This window comes from Copadichromis virginalis, linkage group LG20 (assembly GCF_057382275.1).
Source record: "Copadichromis virginalis isolate Kocher_CV1m ecotype Utaka linkage group LG20, C_Virginalis_male_GT1.1, whole genome shotgun sequence".
NCBI lineage: Eukaryota > Metazoa > Chordata > Actinopteri > Cichliformes > Cichlidae > Copadichromis > Copadichromis virginalis.
In genome coordinates this window covers 3,859,994-3,880,949 of record NC_140637.1, presented here as the reverse complement: position 1 = coordinate 3,880,949, position 20,956 = coordinate 3,859,994, and the positions used below count along the sequence as shown (strand labels likewise).

The 20,956-nt window shown below is 41.5% G+C and overlaps 1 protein-coding gene across 2 annotated transcripts in view; it reads right to left on the bottom strand.

Moving 5' to 3' along the window:
* The window catches only part of cpne5a (copine Va), a 97,614-nt gene extending 84,005 nt beyond the window's left edge, over positions 1 to 13,609 (bottom strand). For both annotated transcript variants that reach the window (XM_085443077.1, XM_085443078.1), the window contains exons 1-2: positions 13,163 to 13,609; positions 1,094 to 1,134 (exon numbers count right to left, since the gene is read on the bottom strand). In XM_085443077.1, coding sequence (XP_085299203.1) covers positions 1,094 to 1,134; positions 13,163 to 13,272 — 151 coding nt within the window. In that variant the 5' untranslated portion in view covers positions 13,273 to 13,609. The remainder of the gene's footprint in view (positions 1 to 1,093; positions 1,135 to 13,162) is intronic.
* Between the last annotated feature and the right edge of the window lie 7,347 nt (positions 13,610 to 20,956).

Here is a 20,956-nt window from a genome sequence, read left to right as displayed (position 1 = left end):
AAAATCAAGATAGAGAGCCCCTGAACACAGCGACACCCATGCAATCAAAACACAATTTCTTCATTGTGGGATTCTCCTGATTCCCATTAGATCTGGCGACTTTAAATGAAGCTGGGGCGGGTGAATACCACATGACCTGTCATATATACCGAGGTTCAGCTTCAGGCGAATACAAAACAGGGTGTCAGCGCTATTTTCCCAGTAGCTTATTTACACAAAGGGCTTTTATCTCCTCCCTATTATGTTAAATGTCTCCCCCTCCATTCTCTATCCTGCAGGGAGTATCAAAGAAAATGCCTTTATGGTACAGGTCTATACAGGCCAGAACATCCAGACTGGCCAACAGCCTGTATCCACAGGCTGTGAGGCTCCTGAACTCTCTGCCCCCCTCTCACGGACAATAACCATATCCAACTTCTTAATAGCAATGAACTGGTCTGCATTGGTGCATCATATCTTTATTCTCTTCCCCCTCCTGCCCCCCCCCCTCTTTCTTAAATAGATAACTATCATATCTGATATCATATCTCACAGTACAATAATATTGAATGGGTTGCATTGTTGTATTTTGTCATGTTTCTCAGGTCTTTGTCTGAATTTCTACGAACATTATTGCTAAGGATTGTCTTATTGCATTGGAGTCACACTGGGTTAAATATGTACACTTGGGTTTTAAAGGGTATTTATTATTTTCTTCTTTTTTTGGGGTTGTATGGAAGCCCCAAACGCAATTTCATTGTTCTTGACAATGACAATAAATAAATACTAAAATACTAAATACTTTATGGCGTTTCCCCATGTGTCTCACCAAAAGATAGCCATTTGTATTCAAAGGCTGGCGTTTACACCCTGCATGCATTAAGGTACTTTAGCTCTCAGCAAGGAAAGGTTGTCACATTATTGTGCAAATGATATGCAGTTATTGAAGGAACACTTTGAAACAGCGCAGTAAACTGAATCAAAGTTAAGCTCAGCAAAAATAAAAAGTGAAGCTTTGTAAATGGAGACGAGGTGTCAGCGAACCATATTCTGAGCAAAATCTCCCGCAGGAAAATCTGAGCTGCAATTATCATCGTAAAAGCTGAGAACTTACAAGGGTCAGATTTGGAGAAAGTGTCTCGGTCCAACAGATTCCTGTAAGAGAAGAAAAGAGTTGCACATCAAAATGTGAAAACAGAGTCCTGCATGTGTGTGTGTATATGCAATTTCCGTTTAACTCATTCACTGCCATTGACGTCTATAGCCGTCAATGGCAGTGAATGAGTCAATGGGTTTAACTCATTCACTGCCAATGGCTGGCAGTGAATGAGTTAAGACTGCAGGGTAACAGCTGTACACAATACACAAATGCTTCTTCTTTCATGCTGTGAAATCACTGAATGCCATATGCAAAGAGCTACAACATAATTGCACGGTAATTCAACAACCATACTCAACTTCACACAAACCACAACGCCCCGTGGGATATCATTTCCATGTGAGTACAATAAAGTGCAGTGGAAAGAGACAGTGGTAACAGGCAGAGGTGCCTTTCAAAGTATGGACACTAGCCTGCCTCTACAGTGCGCTCAGAAACTGCAAATCCTTTTAAGAATATGTAATCCTTAAATAAAAAAAATGCAGAAATGTGAGTATTAAACAACAACATTTTTTTAAAACACCTGAAGATAGAATAGCATACATTAAATGTCAGATTTCTTTTATTCGTGTAAGTTTAGTAGATAACTGTAAATCTAAAAATGATGCAAAAAAACAAGTGGCATAAAAAAAAAGCTCAAGAAACAGATAAACAGTTCAAACTAGGCATATTTATGGCTGGGTAATGTATTTAATTGTACACTCAATCACAGATTTAACTTTCAAAGATTATTAAAATAAGATAATCAAGTTTCACAATAATTTGCTTCTTTTTGTCTCGTTTTAGAAATCCTGTTCATCTTCCCCTTCACAATTGTGCCTGCACCCATTCCTATAAAAAAAAGCCCTGGAGAGCAGGCATTTTTAGCTCAGCTCAAACCCGAAGGACAAAAAGACAGTCTTTGAGCAATGGGAGAGGATAAAACAGCTGCTCGGAAACATTTTGGCTCCAAGTAATCTGAAAAGTAGATGCGGACACAAAAAATTGTCAGGGCTCTGTGTGCGGGCAGGCGGAGAGGAGGATCCAAACGCAGGACTCGAACACTGAATAGTAACTCAAAAAAACCCCTCAGCTTTATTTACTGGCAGAAAACAAAGCAAACTGAGCAACGGTACACGAAAGTACTGAACACAAAAACACACAGGTATAAGCCGAAGGTACGACACGACACCGAGCACGGGAAAACACAGGGCTTATATACACAGGGTGGTAATGAGGGAATGGGCAACAGGAGGGAGACACAGCTGGGAGAGATCAGGGCTGACGAGACAGGGGGAGCAAAGCTGCACACACTAACATAAGACAAGGACTTTCACAATAAAACAGGAAACATGAATCACTACTCAAGGACACAGACTCAACACAGAGAGGCAGACAGAAAATAATACATGGAACTCAAACAATACATGAGACAATAAATCCTGACCACGAATAAACAGAAAGATAGAATTCTAATAATAATGGACAAAGCACAAGAGGAACAAAACGATCATTCAAAAAATAAACCAAAACATAATAAACTCAAAATGCTGGGTCGAACCGACCCAGAACCGTGACAAGAATAATACAATTTGTGCTCAAAGTTCAAATAATGCCTGATGTTTTAAAAGTTAATAGATAATCAAGTTAAATAATCCAGATCTCAGCACTGACCAAAATAATCATGATCACAGCTTCTCTTTAGCACCCATGTACAAACCAATGAGCAGCCTTTATTGACACTGAGCACAGCACCCAGCTTTCCTCATATGTACATGGCAACGCAGAGGAGAGAGTGTGGCAATTAACAGGTTAGCAGCTCTGTCGCAGCAACAGAGTGAATGTAAGGTGTCCAAGTGACTCGGGCCAGGAACCAACAAGCTACAAAACAGACTACATATGAGAATTTATTTAACCATTCAAACCAATATCATTAGACTGAATGAGTCCATCACTATCTGGTGGCCTGTAGCATTTTGCACATGCTAAACTCTCTAAATAAAGCATTCACGCTTTCGTGAAAGATCTATCCAGTTTGCTAACACCGATCATCATCAGCTGGCACCTTTTCAAGCAGCCACGCACCCTGATTGGCTTATTGACTCAATCCACATAAGAGGCGCAATCAGCAATAATATTATTCATGTCATCCTTATTTTAAGCTAAAACCCTGAACATTTTCCCTTAATATGTTCCCTCTGTGCAAATTCTAATAAGGTAGGCATCACCTTTACAACATAAAGCAATGCTATCATCATTTACCATTTTAGATGGAAGACATGTTCCCAATGTTTTCAGGGATCTCATTAGCATATCTGTAAAGTGCAAAAGCTTGTGCCGCTAAATAACTTGATCGCAATTCAGAAAAGTCCTCTTCCCTTCAGGGGACAGCAGAATTTCAATGAATATAGATGAGGGTTCAGGACTGAATCCAAGCAGCAGGGCATCGTTCGTGTACATGTAATTCCCCATTCCTGGATACAAAATCTTCTGTGACAGGGAAACGTGGGGAAATGACAGATGCGGTGTTATTGGGTATTAGCCTTGGGCTGACCTGACTACAGTTGGACGATTGTCAGTGCAATTATCATTGGAAGTAACAAAGCCATCCATGACTAACCGCCTCTTTGTATCCACCTGTTACTGTCTGGCATCCATTACCCTCAAACAATTAGCTTGTCCATCACCTTATCCCTGCTCTCAGAGCAGACAAGAGTAGAAAACATGACATCCTCTTTTAGTTTTGCTCCATGTTCCTGTAGAGCACAAGCCTTCGTTTACCTGGCTAAACCTTAATTTGTTTTTGCAGAACATTTTTATTCCAGAAAGAAATGATTAGTATACAGATTTATACGCCTGTACAAATTAATCCAGGAGCTTAATGTGCGCATGGCCAGAGTTTGCGCATCAGTGCCGTAGGACGGGTATTAACATCTCAGATAATCCGTCTGCTTTCACTGAAGTAACGCTGCCTATTTCAAAAGTTAACTCCTTCTCTTTGCAAATCTCAGTGGGATAAGAGAAGATCATTATCCCGAAAGCCAATGTAGGAAAAGCTTGTTGATGAAGATGAAGTTCATTGAAAGTAGGACAAAAGTAATTAGATACAGCTATTTTTCATTCACACCATTTCATGTATCCGCCTGCTTTCAGATCCCAGCGCTTTTGTGATCACTATGGCCATCTCATTTAAAAAACATGTAACGAAAACAGCAAACTCTCCTTTTTTCTCTATTGCTCTTGATCCCGTCACCTTCATTAAAACTTTGATTGCAATAATCTCTTCTTTCTTACTTAAGCTTTTCATATTTTAGTGCGCCTGGAGTAAGAGTCAGCAGTGCATTATTAGATGTTTAACAAGAATAAATTCAATTTCGCTGGAGAAAAAAGCAGAATATAATCTTAATAGCTTTCTTTTCTCTGCCTAATCATCCCTCACAAAGTGATGTTTGTTTATTCGGCAGTGAATTAAGTTCATAGTTATTGGTTATGCACACTTCAGTTGATAAATACAATAAGCCACAACCAGGAATTTCTGTAAACGCTGAATTAGCATCGGCCCAGAAATGCACAAGCTCTTAAATCAAATCTGCAAACTCTCTCTGCTGGTATAAATGTGTCAAAAGGCGCTGTAGTTGATAAATGGTTTCACTGAATGCCCAGTGTGAAGGAGATTTGACCTCTAAAGCATGGCTGGCTGCTGAACTCTAATTAAAAAAGAATATATTAGGAAAACGCTCCCTCTCAGTCAGATCCCTGGAGATATTTTAGCAACTCCATGGTCCAAGGGGCTGATTATTAAACTAAGAAATGTGGAATTTAATTCCCGTGCCCACAGTGCCTTATTGTCACCAGTCCCTTAAGTCTCCTCTGCTTCCTTAAAGTTGTCAAAGTCCTAATTGGCAAGTTGGAGAAATGGTATCTAATTCAGTGGAAAGTGGTTTAAAATTGTCCTGAATCTAACTGGCCAATGAGCTGCTGCCTCATTGGTTTTTACAAGGACATGACAAATGAGAGCCTGAAAGTCAAGTAAGACTGATTTACAGAAAGAAAACTCTCCATAATACATTAGAGACGGCGGAGAAAGCCGGGAGGTCAAACAGAAGGATGGTTTGCATTTCAAGTCTTCTCTGTCACTTCACTTTCTATTCTGCCTCATGGCTCTCTCTCTCTTTTGACAGACGACAGACCTCGCCTTTTCCATTACGGATCATGGGGTCCGTGGGACTATTTCCTGTCTAACATGCCCTTGAGCAGATGTAAAGGGTCAAAAGGTCAAAGAACAAAAAGGGGAACGTATATAGTGCTACAAAGAAGAGGAATCCCATTATGTACAGTGAAATATTCAGCTTTTCCTTAAGGGTAATTAATTTTTTATAGCGCAAAAATTATGTATAGCATACCATATAGCAAAGCTCATCAGATAGCATGCATACAAAGGAGAACCTTCTCTGAGGTTTAAGCAGAAACAAAAATGAAAACACAGCAGATGAAAATGTATGTGTGGCTTTGTTTTGCTGCATTTTGTCTGTATTTGGAGTCACGATCAGCGATACAGGTTAATGTTGCTTTTGTCGAGAGCTCTAAAACCTCCCCTCTGTTACATTAGACACACAATCTGGTCTCCTTATTAGTGAAACGCACATCTGCTGTCTTTCACTGTGATGGCACCAGGTGTCTTCTTTTCCTCCATCTTTTTAATTATTCAGTTTCTGCCTCGAATCTCTCCATGTCGACAGTACCTGCAGCAGAGCACTCCCTGGGCAGCCATCTCACAGGCAGTGACAGGATCTCAGTCATAAACCTGCTCTTCTGCTCGTGTAATAAATGAGAAAGCACATACGCTGCAAATCCCTGTATCAGGTTGGCTTTTGCCATGTTGCTAATGTCCGATCTGGGAATAATAACGTTGCTAATTGCATACTGTGACAGCCCAGGGTTTGTGCAGAGAAAGATTCCTTTTACAAGAAGGGGAGGGAAATACAGACTGATATTATAGGGCTTATAACTCTTGGCAAAGCTCTTTGCACTGAGTCTAGTGTGAACTTGCGGCAATCCAAAAAAAGCACCAAGCTGCAGGCATACACTATCCAAATCAGCTACAAAATGGCAATATAAAGCACTCTGAATTGTACTCTAGGCACCACACTGGGCACAGTAAAGAATCAGCTCATGCATATTTTGGCAACTGATCATTTAAACAGAGAGAAGACACTCTGCATGCATTCTGCCAAGTGTGGAGTGAAAAGAAAAGTGATGATGATCATTTACAAAGAAATGATATCACTAATTGAGGTTAGTGAAGCATCAGAGAGCTGCGAGCGCACCTTATAGTGTGGAAATAGAGAACTGTGGCTGCGTAATTGGTGGTGGACACATGTTGAGCATCAATAGGTGAAAGCAACACACAGCAGGTGGGTGGTGGTAAACCGTAATGAGCATGAAATAAGAAACACTAACTAATGCCGGGAGAAAGAAAGACGTAAGACCAACTTGTGACACACGCCTATGCACTCAAACACACACTAATTGACTGGGTTGGAAATAAGTGTTCCATGTTTCTCAACAAATATCTTCCTCTATTTAATTTTATGAGATAAACGCTGTAATAAGCATGTCCATATTAGAGCCCGAACAGCGTAGGGTTTAAAGACCAGTACCCACCGATACAGCACACAATATATTTTTACTTTCAGACACAAAAAACGTTTATTGCGAGTAGTTATTTGCCTGTTTATGCTCTGCATAACTGCGCTCGGATCAGCTAATGGTTAAGTTGCCGACTGCCCTCTGGTGGACGCTGTGCGATGACAACAGTCGGAAGATGGTTGAAGGGTGTTTCTCCCAACTGTTCCTTACTTTTATTTTTCATTTATCAGCTGTTGTAAATGTTTATGCTGATAGTTCAGCAAACTGCTTATACTGTATATGGCCCTAACAAAAAGACAAAAGGTCGCGCTACAGACTTCAAGATTTATTTACTGGGAGTGGCCAGAATGGACAGGAATAGAAGTGAGTACATCAGAGGGACAGCTCAGGTTGAGCAGCTTGAAGACAAAGCTGAAGAGACGAAGCTGAGATGGGTACTTTGGACATCAGCACAAGAGGGATAGCGGATATACTGAGCAAAGGGTGTTGAATATGAAGCTGCTGGGCAGGAGGAAAAGAGGAAAACCTCTGAAGAGATTCATGTGTGTAGTGAAGGAGGACACAGATGGTTGGTGTGACAAGAGGATACTAGTGAAATGGGTGAGATGGAGGGAGATGATTCGCTGTGTTGACTGCTAAAAAGAGCAACGAAAGAAGGCAAAGAAATAGAAGAAAAGCCCTGATGGGCTCGACCCTGTATAGCAAACCTTTCATTATTTTAACAGTCTCATCTCTGTAAGTCAACTTTTTCATCCAATCCACACTTATTCCTGTTTTTATGACATCACTGTTCATAAATGTGGCCGGTTGCTTGAAGGAAGCCAGGATCCCCATTCTTATTCCCAACGAAATCTTTCTTTCTACCTAAACTCTGATTCATTAGTTGCCTCTCCACCTGGGGAAGAAAAGCAGTCAATAGCACAGCGGCAGATCTATTTAAACAAATCAGAGATGTGTGCGCTGGCCCATATCCAAGGTTTCAAGGCATTCAAGACTTTATAAATTGAAATTTTAAACATCTTTTAACAATTGATTTTTTTGTTACTTTGTTGTAGAACTTTTTACTTCCTATGGCTTTAACCTGGGTTCAGCTTACTCAATCTGCTTAAAAACTACAACCTTACATGCTCCATTTGAAAGCTTCTAACATAGAAAAACCCATTTCAGTGAAAATTTGACTGAATTCCTCCACAAGCTTATAATCATTTGCTTGGTAGCGTGTAAAAATTTGACTGATAATCCATTTCCCAATAGAGAATACTAAATATATTTGTAATTTAAAAAAAAAAAGAAACACGCACAGAATTATGCATAGCTACCAAAAGCACACATTCTCACACATGTTGGCTGAAATGTCCCTTATGGCTACTGGATAACATGTCCACTCTAATGCAGAAACAGAAAAAATCCTCAGAGACGACAATAAGCTGACACTGAGTAGCTCGTTTAGCCCTTCAGCTAAGACTGCCAACGAGTGAAAGACCTTCAACATATGCAACGCAGTGTGGAGAAATCTTCACCGAGTAACCTGTCACACTTTGTGCAAATCTGCCACCAGCTCTCATTTTCCAGACACGCTGTGATATTAGGTCAAATACGCCCTCACGACAAATCCTCCAACATACTCTGCTGACCCTTAAGTTTTTCGGAAAATAGTGACAAAAGCAGCTTGATATTTCTGAGCCACTGGGGACTGCTTTGATCTCTTATTGCTACAACACACTCTTGACTTCCCCTGTCATTCCAATCAACACTTTCACATGAGGCAGGCAACATGCAGAGTGTTATAAACCTCTGGCATGGCACTGCAGTTGCGCTTCCATGGGATCCCCCTCTGCTGTCATACATCCCAAATGAGAATATATTAATAACACCGACACCACCACAAGCCAAGTGTCTGGGATCCAAATTCATTTTCACTATGTCAGGGGTTCATGCATAATTATCCGCTTCATCGGCCTGTGAGACTCGTCTGCTGCAATGTAACATCCACAAAAATGGGGAGTAAAAAAAAAAATTAAAATCTGCCTCCTCTTGGCACCCTGGTGTCGTTTAGCCTTGATCACCAAAACAGATGTGACACATCATCCACAAACACAAGCCATCCAGTGAGATAAAAGCTGCAAGCTTGCCTCAGGTCAGTCTTAACCCAGATCACAATATGAAAAGCACAAGGAAAACGCTGCAAATTGAAATTTCTCTCTTACTCAGAGAGATCTTTTATTAATATTTTATGTTCTTACACAATGCAAACTGGTTCAGTTCAAACTTGCTGCTTGCCAGAGCAAAACAAAAGCATTTTTCAACCAGAAAAACCAGGTCACAGCTTTTACTAAATGGGTATCCAAGACTGAGTGAGAGTAGCAGCTATAAGAGCTATTAACATAACAACAGCAGCGAAGTTACACACCATGCCAACACATTCAAATAAACAAACGGTTGGTTACACAGCTCGAGTCCAAATTGCTCTGCTCGAGCAGTAGCTCTTGCTGCATCGAGCAGTGACACCAAACATCCTAATCGTCCTGATGATTTCATTACGCCTTCCCCTCTGCCGCAATGATTGTCTCGGGAAGAGACCAGATCCAGAGACAAGCCTCAAGTCTTCAGACTGACCTCGCGGGGACAGCAATCAGTGGCCCTGTGCGCCAGGGGAACCCCTCCTGCACAGGTTTGCCGCAAGACTGCTGGAAGTCATGTGGTCCCTGTGTGTTTCAACAGGTAATGAATCCCTCGGGTGATGAGTGGCACAGATGAGTTACCCCCCCTCCCTCCAGCTATGGAATGCATCGATTGAAGGCATTGCTACTCTAACGAATCTATGACAGCAAATGAATGGTTACAGGGAGGCACTAAAGCAACAGCAGGGAACAGAAGGGGATGGACGAGCTTGTAGTGTCTTTGTCTTTGTGAAATAGGTGAAGGGGGCTGATAAAGTTTGTGTTCAAGCTGTCAGGTGGGAGGTGGAGCACAGTGGAAAGGGAAGGCAGCTCTGTCACCCAGTTTTACTTGTAATCACCTACCTGGGTGTGCTTTGACAAGCCGAAGAGGAGCAGTAAATTTCTAGAATTGGCCTATGTTGGCAAATGGCAAGGAAATAAATAATAAACATTTGTCCTTCTGCTTGCTGGTGCCATTGGTCTATTGTGCTAAAACAATCAGAAAAAGGAGTTTACGCCTCTGAAACAGCCACATGAAAGCCCTCATTCGTGCAACTTTGTTACACAACTTGCTTTCATATAAGCATAACAAACGAAGCCAAATGTTCAGTTTATAGCAAGAAACTTTTGATTAAGTATTTTAAAAAATGACCTTGATACCACTCTAGCATCCTTGCTGTTTCCATATCCCGCCTTGAAAACACACGCATGTGAACAGTGCGCAGTAAATCACAAGTGCATATTTTTTTTGTTTTAACAAAATAGTTTTATTATTCAGTCATTTCTAACTATATAAAAAAATGCGATGCCAAAAAAGTAATCATTCAGAAGCAGGATCACCACCACCACCCCTCCGTCGCTGTGTTCTGATAAGGGTTGTAAACCTTTGTCAGGCTTGTCGAGCTTATCAGAATGATTCCCCTCCCTTGTTACGGTCACATAAGCGTAAAGGGTAAACACAACATTTACAAATCATTACTGGATTTATATGCACATTCTGATGAGCAAACGAGAAACTGGGGGTAAAAAATCTTCCTTAAATAAAGTTCAGCGTGTCAAGCCTTTAGCGGCTCTTCGGAAGGGGGGGGGGATTTTATTTGCTTTTTTTGTCTGTGTGCAAATTTCTTCCAGCATTCATTCCTAAAAGTGGAACCACAAAGTTAAAGCCCCAGTTTCCCTAAAGTCATTGTACATGGAAACTCTGAGACAGCCTGCTAAGCTGAGATATAGAGAGGGCACATTCTGCAGTCCACGAGGATTCACATTTACTCCTTTGCTCATAATTAAAGCAAACCACACGAACAACTTAAAAAACATTCACCAGAGCTGCTTTAATATTAGCTAATCAACACATTTATTACTGCCACATAAGACTTGGAGGGGTCAACTTGTAAAAAACACCAGGGGACAACTGGTCCTAATCCAGTAAAATGTATTCACTTGACTGTGTTTGATAAAAGGCAGATGTAAGAAAAGAGGCTACTTGAGTTTGAAGAGCCATCTTATCACTGAGTTAGAGTGCAGTCCTCGCAGCTAAGAAGCAGATGCTCGGGGTATGGCTCACTGGTTGACCTGTGAGCAAAGCCAATCAGAGCCATAGACAGGGAACAATGTGCTATCACGGTGATATGCACTTGTTTTGATAAGCGGTTGTCTGCCTGAGTCCCTCTAGTTTGTCAGACAGGCTTGCTGCAATATTGGCAGAGGGTTATGAGAATGCCTGTAGGGCTGCACGGCACAGTTCAATTCCATGTGCGCTGCAATCTCAGAGCTCTCAGGCTTGCTAAATCAATTACACAGAGTTGTGGAGCCCGGGCTTCTCCCCTCATATAACACCAATTGTTTCTGTTTGCTTGCACTGGATAGATAAAATATACACTTCCTGATAAGTGGATAGAATAGCTGCGTGCATTGGTGTGTATTCTGCATGAGTTCAACTTTTGAGATGTCCACTGAAGCAGCTGTCAGAGGTCAGACTGCAGCAATCCCCGCAAGTCACAAAGAAGAACAGACAGCAACTGAAGCCTTTGCATCTAAAGCAGACGATGCTTCAAGGCCCCAGTGAAAAAAGGAATAAATTTTCCTTCTCCATCAAACTGAGTCCAAGAGCTAGTGTTTGGAGAGAAATTAAAGACAAGGGCGCTGCAGATCAGAGCCTGGGGGCATCAACAGATGCCCCCAGGCATCTGTTGATGCCTGGGGTCTGCAGGGAAAAAACAACAGCGTGCTCCAAGAGGGAAGCAACACAAGTCCAGCTGCTACTCGTACCAAACGCCCCACACTGGATAAAACCCACCCTAAGCTCCATGTCTGCCTCAAACGCAATCTTCCCACACACTCGAATTTACCACAATTTTACACAGTTGACTATTTTTGTTGCATAAACAAGGGCTACAGCAGAATGCTCCCACGGGGCTTCATGCGGCTCATCATCCTCAAACAAAAATCAATCATCATCTCCTCACCTGTCCGCCCAATAAAGGTCAGCTGACACGTTTTTGAAATCTGGCTAATTAATATCCAGAATGTCACAAAAGGTCAGCTACATGCTAACGGCTTTGTTGGTTTTGTTAAGCTGTTTGTTGAACTCGCAAAGGTAAGATTACAAAGCTTATTTAAAATTAAAAATCACAGTTTTAAACAAGATCGACAGTCAATTCTCCTTCCGGGCAACTCACTGAGTAAATATTGCAGACGAGGGAAGAAAACAATGGCAGCGGGGTGTTTGGCTGATAAATCTCTCCCTTGTGGTTTTATTTACTTCATTTACATGCACATAACGATGCATGTAGCCGGGAGGTGAAAAGAGCTAAATACTGTGAAACAGGGCAACATGAGAGCTGGAGGGAGGCCATTGAAACACAGATTCACATCACATTTTATGAGCAGCTCTCATTGAAATTGCACCTGCACGCTTAGGCTCTCATATGTCTCAGCATCATACTGTACATACTGTGCGTATACCTGCAACCAGCGCTGCCCCACCCTACCCAGTCGAGCAGGCTCCTGTCACATCCGTGGTATTTTTCCCGCTGCATCTACTTTGGGATTCAGCTGAAGGCTGCTGGGAGGAAAAAACTGTTTAGTGTTCATCTTTACGTCTCGGTGACAAACTACAGTCGTTTCGGGGGAGCCTGACAAGCAGTTGCAGAGGCTGACACATGACACGCTGCCTCGGGGGAAACCTCTCGGGCACGCCAATAATAACTCCACGTCGCTCGGCATCTCCCGAGGCACGCGACTGGGCGCGTGCACAGCACACAGCGTCGTACCCGACCTGATTTATGGAAATAAGACACCAAAGTGCAAATCTTAGGGCGGAATATGCGTAAAGTTTGCATCGCTCTGGTTTCTATCACAGCATCTTTTGCTCACTGTAACCGGGGGAGGACATCACTGCAGTTCTAATTAGTCGCTGGGTGAATTTCTAATGATATATTTTTTTAACTGCTTAAAAATAATTTTTGCTTGTGGGTTTATTGGTGGGCTGGAAAGTTTTTTGTTGTTTAGCATGTTTATACTTCTTTTTAATGGGGAAATATTAAGCAGGGTTATTAAAAAAAACAATAAATAACAAAGTAAAAACATCAAAAAGGTAAATGACGCCTTAAAAATGAAAATAAAATGAAAAAATTACCAATTTAAGTGCTTCTCACAAAAAAATGTAGCCAAAAGGCGCGCTAAGCTTCCCAAACCTGACGCAGACGGGGCAGCATCAGCACCCCGATGGACTCACCTGCAGGACACGGTTATCTCCACTTTGGTGGCCGGGATGCTTCCGCTGATGGGGTCGAAGTCGCGGACCGTTGCCGTGGCCTCCACTTTGTCCATAACGTCTCCCTCCATGCGTGCTGGAGACCCGGGCCAGCTCCACTGGCCGCCTGAGCCCCTTTGAACCTGGAGAGCCGAGGGTGGAGAGCCGGAGCGCGGCGGACGGGCGAGCGAGCGGGAGAGAACACGGTCCACACAAACCTCCAAAGTGCTGTCCGTCGGACGGGCAACAGCATGGAAAGTTTAATCGGGGGCTGCAGCGGTGAAGCGATTAATCTGGCTGAAGGAGGGGTGGGGGGGGGGGGGGTCACGTGCCCGGGACGCCTCAGCGCCAAACTCCGCGGTTTTCCAGGCAAAGACTGAGCTCTTCTGCCAGAGGAGCTTTGAAAAGTAAAAGACGTGAACTCCTCCCCTCCCGTCTGCATTCTCCTACACGCGGGGCTGCGACTACACTCTCACTCGTTGCAGATTCGAGCTGTAGATAGGTGGCGGACGCCTTTTATTCTGGTCCAGATTGCTTTTTAAATCGAGTTACAGAAAATAAATAAGCACCGGAGGGCGCAAATAGCCTCGAATTCTATAGTGTATATATATATTGTGAAATTTCCCTTTTGTTTCGGTTGTTTGGCTGTTCTAAAAATTAAACCCCTGCTTGAAAATTAAACCCAAAGTAAAATGTTCAAAGACAAGTGTTAAAAGGACACGGGTCCCTTCAGAGATACCAGCTTTTATTTCTCACTGGAAGGCTGTTTGTTGCTCCTTCAGCATCTGGACAGCTCCTCAAACTCCTGCGGCTTCAATCACAGCCTCTTTCCTCATTTATCTTCATAAAAACAATTACAGTTTCGTTTTTTTTTCCTCCACACCTACAGAATATTCTTCTTCAGGAGTGTGCATGGGAGGCTGTGCTCTCAGGGGAGCTCCATTTGCATTTCATCATTATTCCTGATTGAACAACAAGAGGAAACCAGGAGAAATGCAACCTGTCAAAAGCTCAGTTCAAAGGTAGACTTCTGTGTATGTGTGCATGGTTGTGCAGATCTATGGGGGACTTATGTCACAGTAATCAGTGATAAAAAAAAAAAGACTCCCTGCTCTCATACAAAAACTGCAAATTAAACTGCACATTTGCTACACAATGAAATGCCCACACGTGTACAAACTATAGCTATTTCAGCCATAGAGTCTGTATGTGGTCCATGCTATAGGCCATCCGTCATTGTGAGAGATCTACAAACAGTGGTAAGGCACCACTATTGCTACAGACTTGAGCTGATTGGGCGATGAGTGCTGCATATTTCGGACAAAGCACCACCAGAGCACAGATTCATCATTATTCATGTTCATTGTGTAATTAGGCTCCACAGTGGCCTTTGGTTGGCTGATTTCAAGCTCCCTTCTGAGCTCAGCTCCCTGCCACCTGCTGCGAGGCTCTCCTCTGATTCTGCCCGCAGCCACCCCATTTCCTATAGCTCTGGCAGGAGTGCAATTACAACTGTGTGAACCCTCTCAGCAGGGAGTGGGGAGTGTGTGTGTGTGTGTGTGTGTGTGTGTGTGTGTGTGTGTGTGTGTGTGTGTGTGTGTGTGTGTGTGTGTGTGTGTGTGTGTGTGTGTGTGTGTTAGAGACAGCAGTGGCACCACCCACACCTGCTCTGCATCTGAGCATCAGCAGGCCAGCTCCAGCAGCACTGGTGAAACCGACACCAACAAGAACAAAAGGCTACAAGTTACTCTATGTTTTTCATTTTTGCATTTTTATTTTGTGCAGCATAAAATAACTCGAGATAATGGCGACAGTGCAGCGATCATTTTGCTTCACATCATTTCCCTGATATCTCTACTTTTCAGACACTAACAGTATTTCAAATATTTACTCAAATATAGTCATACTAGTCAACATGCACATCTATGTAGATCTATTGCAACCAAGTGGAACATTAAACAACAGTTTTAATGTTAACTGCTGATTCTACCATCTACTGTACTGCACAATAGTTTTGGTTTAGTCATAGTGACTGTATAGTCATTGATTTCACCTGACATGTGCTAATCAACACAGATACCTAATCAGCCAATCACATGGCAGCAAATCAGTGCAATTAAGTATCTAGACATGGTCAAGAAGACATGGCACATCAGCTTGGCATGGTTGTCTACTTTGCCGCTCCTGTCAGCTAAGAACAGGAAACTGAGGCTCACCAAAATGAAAGAATACTGGAGAAATGTTGACTGGTCTGATAAGTCTTCGTTGTGCTGCAACATTCCGATGGTAGTGTCAGAAACTGCCATTAAAGTGTTCATCCTGCCCGTCCAGAGGTTCAGGCTGGCAGTGGTGGTGTAATAGTGTGGGGATATGTTTTTGCCACACTCTGGGCCGCTTAATACCAACTAAGAACTTAAAACAAACAACAGAATTAGAATGTATAGAACAGAGTTTGAATGAAAGCAACAGAATTCTAAAACAAACAATAGAATTTGAAGAAAAAGAGTAGAATTAGAATGAAAACAAAAGCATTTGAATGAAAAGAACGGAATCTCAATGAAAAGAACGGAATTAGAATCAAAACAATGGAATTTGAATGAAAACAATGGAAGTTTAAAACAAACAACAGAATTAAAATGAAAACGACGGAATTTGAATGAAAACAATGGAATTAGAATGTACAGAACAGAGTTTGAATGAAAGCAACAGAATTCTAAAACAAACAATAGAATTTGAAGAAAAAGAGTAGAATTAGAATGAAAACAAAAGCATTTGAATGAAAACAACGGAATTTCAATGAAAAGAACGGAATTAGAATGAACAGAACAAAATTTGAATCAAAACAATGAAATTTGAATGAAAACAACAGAATTTGAATGAAAACAATGGAAGTTTAAATGTCATAATCTACCTGAGTATTGTTGCTGACCATGTCCAATCCTTTATGGCCACAGTGAACACATCTTCTGATGGCTGCTTCAAACATGTCACGAAGTTCAAATCATCTCAAACTTGTTTCTTGAACACAACAGTGAGTTTACTCTACTCAAATAGCCATCACAGTCACCAGATCTCAATCCAATAGAGCATCTTTGGGGATGTGTTGGAACGGGAGGTTCACCTTATGGATGTGCACTCAATAAATATGCAGCAACTCTGTAACGCTATCATGTAAATCTGTTACCGAAATCTCTGAGGAATGATTCCAACACCTTTTTGAATCTATGCCATCTAGTATTGGTTAGAAAGCTTTCCAGCGTTTGAATTGTTTGTGCATCCTTATCGTTATTAAGTTATTGTTCCACTATTCAGTTTAATACTAGCTTTTGCCTGTAATGGAGATAAAAATCAACCTTTAAATCCACTATTCTTACAAATGTCCTTCTCTGCTCCTCTTTTTCAATCAAGCGGCCAAAAACAACAGTTCATGCAGTGGTCATATGACACTGTAGCTGCTCTCTCGTGTGACTGTTCTCCTCTACGCCTACTTACATAGTGAAAGTAAGTATGGGGGACAGCAGTCACTGAACTGGACCTCCTGATCATGTTGGTGTCTTTTGGAGCATTTTTAATGGAATAACCATAAATAATGGCTTGCTGTGTGGTAAAGTCTGTATGTGGTAAAGTAAAAAAGTTTGTGCTTCAGTTTGTCAAGTGAAAGTCTGGGATCTTATTAGTCAGCTACATTGCACCATTATAGTGTTTGAATGTGTCCATATTGGTTCATTCTTGTCTAAATGTGGTGACATCTGACTCAAAAAAAAGATCAACAATGAGCTTTCAAAACGCTACAAGCACATCAGTGATCTCACAGGGACTGCGTCCAACTTTAATACACAGTCTGTGGTATAGAGTTAAAAATATGATGAACATGAACACCTGAAAAAGAAAGTGTGTTTGTTTGGAGTCGAAGACGAAGGCGAAACTTCGCCATTACATAACTGGACGAATGTTTTGTTTTTGTTTTTATGTTTTAATGGTCGTTATTTAGTTAAATCTGAATGCAGACATGATACAGATCATTTTAGATACTGACTGACTGACACTTTTTCAAGTATATAATTATCAGTGCTAAATAAATGTCTAAAAAACTCTTAAACCCCACTCACAGCACTTAGCTGAGTCACCATGTTTTAGGTCTTCTTCAGTGTCAAAGTAACTCATAAATAGTTGTTATTCCATGCAGTGGCACATATGAATTAGGTATGATCAATTCAGCATACTTAATTCTCAAAACAAGGATTAAATATAATGGGCCCCAAAATGAGGCCAACAACTCATTGAATCCAGAGCACTTCATTAGCTCCAATTTCCAGTTATGGAAAGAAAAGAGGAAGGAAAACATCTATCCATGGTGACAACTCTTATTGATCAATGCAATGTAATCTATACATACAGTGAAAGAGACAGTCAAAGAGACAGAAAGTCAAATCCCATTTTTCAAACCTGTTATCCTGCCTGAGTGTGTCTACAGCGATACAGCCTTCTCCTGTGTTTGAAAAATCTGTAGTCACCATTTAGCATTCAAATAAATATTCTTATCTAAGAGACATACACATTTCATTTTGTGTTTTTAAAGGAGTAAAACCGGCTCGTCTATTCTGTTATCAGCTGCTCCAGCAGGATGCAGGATACTTAAGACTGGGTGGAAAAAACAGAAAGTTAAAGCTAGTAGTTTCTGCTCCATGAAGTATATTTTCAATTATCAAATCCCCAACAAAGCCGCATGCTTCATGACGACTGGGGGCCGCCAAAGATTGCATGTATTTAACTATGTTTATTGACTCAAATTTTACTTTTCTGTGTGTGTTTTTATGATAACAGTGAAAAAAATAGATTTTTATTATTTAAATGACAAAAGTAAGTAATCTGTGCTGTTGAGAGTTTTGTAAAATTCCACTATTCATCCTGCTTTTTACCCCTCTGGTCTCAAATACCTTCAGAAACAGGTGATTGTACATAGAGTACCTGCTAAACAGTACAAAACAAATCATTGACACACAAACACCTGAAGAATAAACCAAAACAATGAGAAATTAAAATGCTTCATACAGCTACAGCTATGGATTTATCATAAAGGCGCCCATTTCACAAAACGCAGGCTTGTTTGATTAATTAAATTGATATTAAACAGAGCTCTGAGCACAATTTTCAGTGTGGATCTTCTGCTTGGTATTAATTTTTCTACTGTGATAGCGCTGCATTTGCTAAAGGAGGAATTTGTATATTTGTTATACCACTAAATGTTATGACATCAGTGCATCTGCGCTGCTGGCATTTCCTGTTTTTGTGAAATGACTTACAATAAAGACAGAGCACTCTCGAGAGTCTGTAATACCAACTTTTATTGTGCAGTCTGAAAACATTCCATGCATTTGCTTTGAAATGAACATCTCTGAAGCAACCCACTGTAAATTTACAGCAGATGAACTACTGGAAACAATTCCCAAGTTCCTGGTTGCTAACGGCGGCATTTTGCCTGTTTGAGTTTTAGGTCTTGATTCCATTTTTTTTGCCTCTCTGTCGATTAGCAAACACTTTTCAAGGACAACCGTGCCATCTGTGCAAAAAGTTAGTCATGTTTTAGAAAGAAAAAAAGAAACACTGAATGGATTCACTTAATTTCAGTTCATCTTTCCTTTCTTGTGGAAAATAAATGTCTAATGCAGAGACTGAGGCACAAATTTGCAGCCTTCTGGCATCAGGCGAGAGCAGCGCGAGATGGAGAAGAAATACTGACAGCAGAGCTTCTTGCAGTCACCAAAATCTGTTTGTGTGAGGCTGTTTGCACTAAAAAAAATGTGTTGATGCATCTGTTTTTGTATTTTTACCTTGCTTAGTGCTGTTGTTTTCTAACTATGTTTACACAGTCGCCTCAGTTGCTTTGCACAGTGCCTTCCCTTTGACTACAGCGCTTGTTTTTTAACCTCGTCTGATGACAAGTGTTAGACGTGGCTTTTAGTGCTTTGTACCCAGGGATGTTGCTTTGTATTCTTTTTGGCTAATTATGTGTCTTTTAGCTTAAATAAAACGTCCATGCTCACTTAGTAGTCTGAGTAATCTAGGAACTGACAACTACTGATTGGTCAATCTATGTCCCTGCAGCTACAACATGCCTGTCACTTCATTTAGAATTCACGGGGAAAACCTGAACTAACAATTTGTGCTGGCAGCTCTAGAAAAGCACAGGAAGCATCTCCTATTTGTGTAGCATCTTTTAACATGAACCCTGAATCTCCTAAAAGACTAAAAGGAAAGCTTCTCCCTTTCATCACATAAATCATCGCCTCTGTGCTGAGCTGGAAACACATTTGTCATTCTCCGTTTCAGACCATCCGATCACTTTGTCAGTGCTGTTTCCTTCCTCTAAAGAGAAGGAAACGGGAGTATTAGATCCCTCTGGTGCAATGATGTTCAGGTTACACTTAGAGGAGGTGTGTGCGTGTGTGTGGATATCAACTCATACATAACAGTACAAATGAACAATTGAAGCCAACTGAAAAATTGTGTTTAGTCCATTTCTACTCTGCTGCTCCGTCCAATTGAGCTGCACTGATGTGAGGTGGTTTCACTTAGCATGCCGATGGGAACAATGAGGGATTTTGGCTCATTCATCTTCTGTGTGTCGAAGAAAACCACAGAGGGCATCACGGGACTGGTGCACTCTGTGCATATATATGCATGACATAGATGTGTATGTGTGTGTGTGCCACCATCATTGTAGCAGGGATTCATCCGTTACACCGATTGAGCCAAGAAATGTGATGTCTCCAGCCGCTCTTCCACCATCGCTGAAAATCAGGGGACAGAAAACAGGCTTGTTTTACTGTATTGAAGCCCTGCCAGTCCCCTGTCAGGGGGTTCATTATACTGAGACAGAGATGCAAGGCCCTATAAAGTGAAGGCATTCCTTATTATAGAGCACAGTTAGGAGGTTTCAGAGTCTTGTAAGTCAAGGCTGGAACCAGCTGCAGAACTCACAGATAATGTCAGGCCAGTCTCCGGTGATAACAGGTTGAGAATTACAGCCACGGATACCTTTGTAGTTACGTAAGCGTGTTTTGAAAAGCTCAGGGTTCGCAGGTTTGTGTCTCTGTGGTTTCTGCTTTGAAATGTTGCGCACGTACAGTAACACGGGGTAATTTATTCCAATCATTTTCCGTCCAAAAGAAAAATGAACAGAAAGAAATAACTGGATTTATTGAGAGCTGTCATGCATACAGGGATCATATAACCTTTCATAATTCCCAAGTGTGATTGCAAGTGGTAGAAAAAAAATGCTTGCACATTTTAATAAAAGAAAATAATACTGGGGTCATTCCTCATATCCTCTGACAGATCTGTTCCTTAGGCAGCTGAGACAGCTGGGAGGACTCGGATGTGTGGCAGACATTTTTTCTCTTCATACCCAAAGGAAATTTTAACTTTGAACTCAGCTTGTGGATTGTATTATTAATGCAGATCATGTACACAGCCACGGCAGTTTGTAGCACAGGCTATGAAATTTGTCAGCTGTTGTAATTTCTTTTGTAATGATCCTGGAGAGAGAGGAGAGCAGAAAACAGCAGCAGCAGCTCTGCACTGCACACCCACCTTACCTCAGACACCACTGAAGGGTCACTGGGATACGTGAACCACAGCGGGCCACGGTTGAATCTTTGCCTTTTTATTTTTATCTCTCGCTTATTTGTCTCCAGGGACTCTGCGTGGTTTGCAGGTGTGCTTCCCCCCCCCCACCAACAATAGAACGACTCTGGCGGCCTTCTCTCTGGCAGC